This window comes from Onychostoma macrolepis, chromosome 22, assembly GCF_012432095.1.
Source record: "Onychostoma macrolepis isolate SWU-2019 chromosome 22, ASM1243209v1, whole genome shotgun sequence".
In the NCBI taxonomy this organism is placed as follows: Eukaryota; Metazoa; Chordata; class Actinopteri; order Cypriniformes; family Cyprinidae; genus Onychostoma; species Onychostoma macrolepis.
The window spans coordinates 22,522,093-22,529,383 of NC_081176.1; the positions used below are offsets into that span (position 1 = coordinate 22,522,093).

Sequence of the window (7,291 nt, forward strand, 5' to 3'; positions counted from 1 at the left end):
GTGGCTGGTCGCAGATGATCTTGGAGGTGAAGATGCTGGATGTGGAGGTCCTGGGCTGGTGTGGTTACACGTGGTCTGCGGTTGTGAGGCCGTTTGGATGTACTGCCAAATTCTCTGAAACTCCTTTGGAGACGGCTTATGGTAGAGAAATGAACATTTAATTTACGGGCAAGGGCTCTGGTGGACATTCTTGCGGTCAGCATGCCAATTGCACGCTCCCTCAAAACTTGCGACATCTGTGGCGTTGTGCTGTGTGATAAAACTGCACATTTTAGAGTGGCCTTTTATTGTGGCCAGCCTAAGGCACACCTGTGCAATAATCATGCTGTCTAATCAGCATCTTGATATGCCACACCTGTGAGGTGGATGGAGTATCTCGGCAAAGGAGAAGTGCTCACTAACACAGATTTAGACAGATTTGTGAACAATATTTGAGAGAAATAGGCCTTTTATGTACATAGAAAAAGTCTTAGATCTTTGAGTTCGGCTCATGAAAAATGGGGGTAAAAACAAAAGTGTTGCGTTTATAATTTTGTTCAGTGTATATTACGGAAATGTTTCAATCTGCTTTTAAATCTGCTCATAGTACTGAAATGGCCCTTCTCAGAGTGTTAAATGATATCCTTTTAGCTACCGACTCTGGTGATTCTGTGGTCCTGGTTTTTTTAGATTTATCAGCAGCATTTGATACTGTGGACCACTCTATTTTGATATCTAGATTAGAGTCAGACGTGGGCCTAAAAGGTACAGTCCTTAAGTGGTTTCAGTCATTTTTATTTGACAGGAAATTCTTTGTCAAATTAGGTAACTTCTCTTCCTCAGTTGCTCATTTCACCTGTGGCCTCCCTCAAGGCTTGATACTGGCGCCCTCCCTTTTTTCCCTGTACATGCTTTGACTGGGTTCCATTCTAAGAAGGCATGGGGTGTCTTTTCATTTCTATGCTGACGATACCCAGAATTATTTACCTATTAAGAGAAATGATCCTTCAACACTTGGTACTTTACTAAGGTGCTTAGACGAGGTCAAAATCTGGCTAGCTCAAAAAAAAATGTAATGTTAAATGAAGATACAACAGAGGTGGTTGTTTTCAGTCCTACTGATCATTCTCAGGTTACCAGCCTAGATCTGGGCAGCTTATCGGCCTTCAGATCTTCTCGTGTGCGAAATCTGGGTGTCCATTTTGAGTGATTAAAATTGCATAAACATATATCTTCTGTAATTAGTTCTAGTTTTTACCAACTCTGCTTGCGGTCTAAAATCAAACACTTTTTAAATGTTATTTAAATTTTATTACTTCACGCTTAGATTACTGCGACTCACTATATTGTGCTATTTCAAAGTCACAAATTACTCACCTACAAATTGGTCCGAGTTCTTCAAAATAGTCACAAATGTGACCACATCACCCCTATACTGAGGGCCCTCCATTGGCTGCCTATTCAATTTAGAATCAATTTAGTGGGTTAAAGTCAGTCACACTTTGACTTTCTTCCAAATAACGCACATTTCATTCATAATATTAAAACACAGGCCTATAATTTGCACGTTTTCATTTTTTTCTGAATTGTGTGAAATGGCTAATAAAAATAGGTAATACAAAAAGATTATGTGGAGGTGAATTGGTTTAGTCTTGACTTCTGGTCATGAGTGACAGTGTTGGGGGATGGGAAATCTGTTGATTGTCGAGTGCCAAATAAACACAGCGATGGAGAGAAAAAGGTCAAAGCCGTCAGGTGCCCAATTTAGGAAAAAAAGAAAAGAGGAGAAAAGAGCAAAAGATAAAGGTATGCAACTACGTTCTCTCTGTATGATTACGGTATCCATGTCATCAATGAAGGGCTAATGTTAATTGGTGGTATAACGTTAACTCTTACGTTTGTTAGCCTTCTTGCTATGATGCTTGCTATGCTTATACAACAATAATTCTGTCTTAACTCAACAAACACGAGATCTAATTTCACCATAAATTTGTGCTTTGCAACAAAACTGTTACATGTACAGTTATTATTTATTTCCATCATTTGGGTTAATGTTGGGCCCTGTAATTAGCCAACGGAATTTACATATGTGTAGGTAGTTTCAAAGACGAACATTTGCCATTTGCTTTAACTCTGTTATACGTGACAAAGCATATAATTCGAGGCAGTAACCAAGGAGCTAATTGTTCCTCCCTTAGATTAGATTAGATTAGATTAGATTAATATAGCGTCTAATGAGTCATGACAGACATTTAGCATGTAAGGACATGTTTATTTAAATTTGCAATTCATAAGAGTTATATTGTAGCCTACGGTCTTTTGATGTCAATTTCAATTGCAATTCAATTGCAATTTCAGGGGCACTCCTAAAATATTTTGGAGCGTCCTCTGCCACTGGTCAGGATGAGCCACCCACCTCCCCCATTACACAGGACTCTGCTAGAATGGTCTCTACCCTTCAGGATGAGCTACCATCCATGTCCTCAGCTACTCATATGTCTCCACAAATATCTGATATTGAGGATGAAGACCTCTTTGCCTCTACTTCTACCCAGCATGAGCCTTCAGGTGGGTTTTTGCATGTCTCTCTGTCTCTCTCTCTCTCTCTGTGTGTGTGTATTTGTGTAGAGGGGGTATGCCTAGGCTACAAGACAACTGGACAACTGCAATTTAATGTAATTTTAATATTTCTGATCATTTCTGAGTAGGCCTATGTGTTATGTTCCACTGCTATGTGCTTTGAGTAATGTGCCAATATGTTGTCTGATAGAAATGTCTGGAGCTGAACCCCCACTCAGCCCCACTGCTGAGGATGAGCCTCTGTCAACTGACCCTGCTAACTGGCCCTTAACTCTGACTGACAGGATTCGGACTGAGTTGGTTCGCACAGGACCAAGTAGGTTGCCACCTGACTTTGTTTTCCGTAGGAATGAGAGTGATGGAAGAAGTTGCCACCACCAATATTTTAAGAAGACATTAGTTAGTGGTGAAAAGATGGCAAGAGGTTGTCTGATGTATTCCATGAAGAACAACAGCCTCTTTTGCTTCTGCTGCAAATTGTTTTCCAAGAGGAACATTCATTTAACAAGTTCAGGAATGGCAAATTGGAAGCATGCGAGCACTCACCTCACATCACATGAAAACAGTCCAGAACACCTCAATTGCATGAAAGCATGGAAGGAACTGGCAGTGAGGTAAAGAAGTGGGGAAACTATTGATAAGCAGCAGGTGGCACTTCTGGAGGCTGAGAGAATGAGATGGAGAGCAGTGCTGACACATCTCACTGCTATTGTGCAGTCACTGGCAGTTCTGAAATTTGTCTCTAAGGGGACACACAGAAACACTGTTCACACCATCAAATGGGAATTTTCTCAAAGAGGTCGAACTTATGGCCAGGTTTGATCCCATTATGGAAGATCACCTTAACCGTGTCGAAAGAGGAACAGCAAGTCACAACAGCTACCTAGGACATCATGTGCAGAATGAGCTGATTGATTTGTTGAGCAGTAAAATCATATCTGCTATAGATGACATCAAGCAGGCAAAGTTTTTTTCAATAATTCTGGACTGCAGCCCAGATATAAGCCACACAGAACAGTTGTCAGTGGTCATTAGAGTGGTGTCACTGATGGAGAAGCCCCATATCAGGGAACATTTTATGGGATTTTTGGAGGCAGAGAAGTCCACAGGCCAGCACTTGGCATCCATGATCCTGACGAGACTTGAGGAGTTGGGAATTCCTTTTGAAGACTGCAGAGGACAATCATATGACAACGGGGCAAACATAAGCGAGTTCAAGCCAGGCTCTTAGAAAAGAATCCCCGAGCTCTGTTTGTGCCATGTGGGGCACATACAGTCATGGCCAAAAATATCGGCACCCTTGGTAAATATGATCAAAGAAGGCTGTGAAAATGAATCTACATTGTAAATCCTTTTGATCTTTTATTTTTTTTTTTAAATCACAAAAATCTAACCTTTTATTGGATAATAAGAATTTAAAATGGGGGGAAATATCACTATGAAATAAATGTTTTTCTGAAATACATGTTGGACACAGTTATTGGCACCCCTAGAAATTCTTATGAGTAAAATATCTCTGAAGTATATTCCCATTCATATTCACAATTTTGAGCACTCCAGGGTGATTATGAACATGAAATTATCCAGCCATGGCTTCCTGTTTCACAGAAATATAAATAGGAGGGAAAACAAAGCCCAAATTCCCTTAATCATCCATCACAATGAGAAAAACCAAATAATGTATTTCTGATGTGCAGCAAAAGATAATTGAGCTTCACAAATTAGTGAAGTGGCTTTAAGAAAAGAGCTAGAGCAGTGGAAATTCCCATTTCCACCATCAGGGCAATAATAAAGAATTTCCAATCAACATAAAATGTTACTAAACTGACTGGAAGAGGACGTGTGTCTATATCGTCCTAATGCACGGTGAGGAGGAGAGTTTGAGTGGCTAAAGACTCTCCAAGGACCACAGCTGGATAATTGCAGAAAATAGTTGAGTCTTGGGGGTCAGAAAACCTTAAAAAAAATTGTCAAACAGCACCTACATCACCACATGTTGTTTGGGAGGGTTTCAAGAAAAATTCTCCTAGCTCATCCAAAAACAAACTCTAGCATATTCAGTTATCAGACACGACTGGAACTTCAAATGGGACTGGCTTCTATGGTCAGATGAAACAAAAAAAATTAGCTTTTTAGCAGCAAACACTCAAGATGGGTTTGGTGAACACATGGATAAAAAGTACCCCATGTGTACAATGAAATATATTGCTGTATTTTTTATGTTGTGGGCCTATATTTCTGCTGGAGGTCCAGGACATCTTGTTTAGACACATGGCATCATGGATTCTATAAAATACCAACAGATAAAAAATCTATAAGTGACTGACTCTGTTTGAAATCTTATAATGGGCCATGTTTGGATCTTCCAGCCGTATAATAATCCAAACACAAACCTCAAAAACAACAAAAACAGGTCACTGAGCACAAAACCAAGCTTCTGCTATGGCCATTCCAGTCCTCTGACCTGAACCCTATAGAAAGTGAGTGGGGTGAACTAAAGAGAAGAAGCACCAACATGGAGCTGGGAATCTGAAGGGTCTGGAGTGATTCTGGATGAAGGAATGGTCTCTGATCTCTTGTCAGGTGTCTCTAACCTCTTCAGGTATTATAGGAGAACATTTAGAGCTGTTAAACTGGCAAATGGAGGTTTCACAAAGTATTGAATAAAAAGGTGCCGTTAATTGTGGCCAATGTGTATTAGAGAAAAACATTTATTTCATAATGATATTTCCCCCCATTTTAAATTCTTATTATCCAATGTAAGGTTAGATTTTTGTGAATTTTTTAAATAAAAGATCAAAAGGATTAACAATGCAGATTAATTTTCACAGCCTTCTTTGATCATATTTACTAAGGGTGCCGATATTTTTGGCCATGACTGTACATTGAATTTAGTTGTGTGTGATGCTGCTAAGGGATCTGTTGATGCTATAAGCTACTTTGGTGTCCTGCAAAAGCTTTACACGTTATTTTCAGCCTCCTCCCAAAGACGGGCCATACTGAAGAACCATCTGAGCATCACCTTAAATATGTGGGCAGAAACAAGTTGGGAGAGCAAGGTCAAGAGCATTGAGCCCATGAGGTACCAGGGAGCTGCCATGAGAGAGGCTTTAATTGAGGTGAGAGACAACACCAAAGACCCTGCTATAAAGGCTGAGGCCCAGTCTTTGTCTGAGGAGGTGGGGTCGTATCGCTTCAGCACCTGCACGGTTGTTTGGTATGACATGCTATCTGCAATACAGCATGTCAGCAAACTCATGCAGTCTCCAAATATGCATGTGGACCTAGCTGTGAGTCTTTTGAAGAAGACTGAGCGAGGTCTCAAGAGCTACAGGGCAAGTGGCTTTGTGACTGCACAGATGGCGGCCAAAGACATTTGTGAAGAAATGAATGTGGAGGCTGTTTTGAAACAAAAAAGGCTGAGGTCCACAAAGCGCCACTTCTCATATGAATCACATGATGAGTCTTTCAGTGATGCACTTAGGAAGTTGGAGGTTGAATTCTTCAATGTTGTTGTTGATGCAGCCACGTCAGCCATCACGGAGAGGTTTTCCACATTGGAAAATGTGGGAAACAAATTCGGGGTTTTGACAAATTTCCCAAGTCTTGCAGATGAGGAGCTGGCAGAGCAATGCAATGCACTAGGCACCACACTGCACTTTGAAGGGCACTTTGATTTGGACAGTAGAGAGCTTGTGCAATCAAAAACCATGAGCCTCCTTGAGCTTATCACTTTTATGCATGATAAGGATCTGTCGGAGACCTACCCCAACTTTTGGACTGCTCTCAGGATTGTACTTACTCTGCCAGTCACTGTGTCTCAGGAACGGCTCACTGGCCTTGCTATCATCAGTATCAATCACTCAGTAGGGGAGCAGATTTCGTATGATGACTTGATGATTTTGCGTCAAGGAAGGCCAGAAAGGTCAAAAAAGGTTTTAGTTTGTGTTTTCTGTTTCTTTAGTGTGATTTGTGTGATGAAGGATTTGTGCTATTTAGAATATTTATTCTATATTTTATTTGTATATTATTCTTAATATTTTATATTATTGAGGGGGTCTCGCCCGGAGAGTAATTCAATGTAGAACCGCCACTGTCTAGACAAACGTAGAGGGAATCAAGCTTTTTCTGTGGTTGGGCCTCGGTTATGGAACAATCTGCCGCTTGAGATTTAGAGTGGCACCTTCCCTATCCATTTTAAAGTCACTTTTAAATACACACTTGTTCGATCTGGCCTACTAATATCCCATTCTTATTGCATTGTATTATGGTCTTGATTATTACTCTGTCTGCAGAATGTTTATCTGTCATTTCTTTTGGTTTTTAAATGAATGTTTTTTATTTCTGTTTTATGTGTTTATGGTTTGATTTTAATGGTTTGGTCAGTCTTTTGGCTGTTTTTAAATGTGCTTTATAAATAAATGAACTTGAACAAGTATGTCCAAATTCATAGTATTCATAAAACAGTAGATGAAAAGTAATCATGCCCATCCAATAGACACTTTACTATTCCATGAGGTATGTAAAAATTTCATTCATACTATATACTGTAGAATTATATTCATATTATATTCTTTGACAGATGTTTTCTGCATTGCTGTTGTGACTTTTTGGTGCTCAGGTTGTTGGGTCGCCCCAGCATGTTTTACGCCCCGTCATGACCTCCATTCTCCACATGACCTCATAATGATGCCAGCTGCATTGTCAGGAACTGCCAGATGTCTTTGGTAAG

General features: G+C 40.1%; 1 protein-coding gene across 1 annotated transcript; it reads left to right on the forward strand.

The window, feature by feature from the left end:
- The first annotated feature begins 2,424 nt into the window (after positions 1-2,424).
- On the forward strand, positions 2,425-3,195 carry LOC131529832 (zinc finger MYM-type protein 5-like). Its single transcript, XM_058759759.1, has 2 exons — positions 2,425-2,547; positions 2,750-3,195. Exons 1-2 carry the CDS (start codon positions 2,457-2,459, stop codon positions 3,175-3,177), a joined length of 519 nt encoding a protein of 172 aa, XP_058615742.1. The 5' UTR covers positions 2,425-2,456; the 3' UTR covers positions 3,178-3,195.
- The last annotated feature ends 4,096 nt before the right edge of the window (positions 3,196-7,291 follow it).

Excerpts from the sequence above, each read along its gene's own strand:
- LOC131529832 (XM_058759759.1), top strand. The coding sequence starts at position 2,457 with ATGTCCTCAGCTACTCATATGTCTCCACAAATATCTGATATTGAGGAT. Across the intron at positions 2,548-2,749 it reads TACCCAGCATGAGCCTTCAG|AAATGTCTGGAGCTGAACCC; the intron begins GTGGGTTTTTGC and ends GTTGTCTGATAG.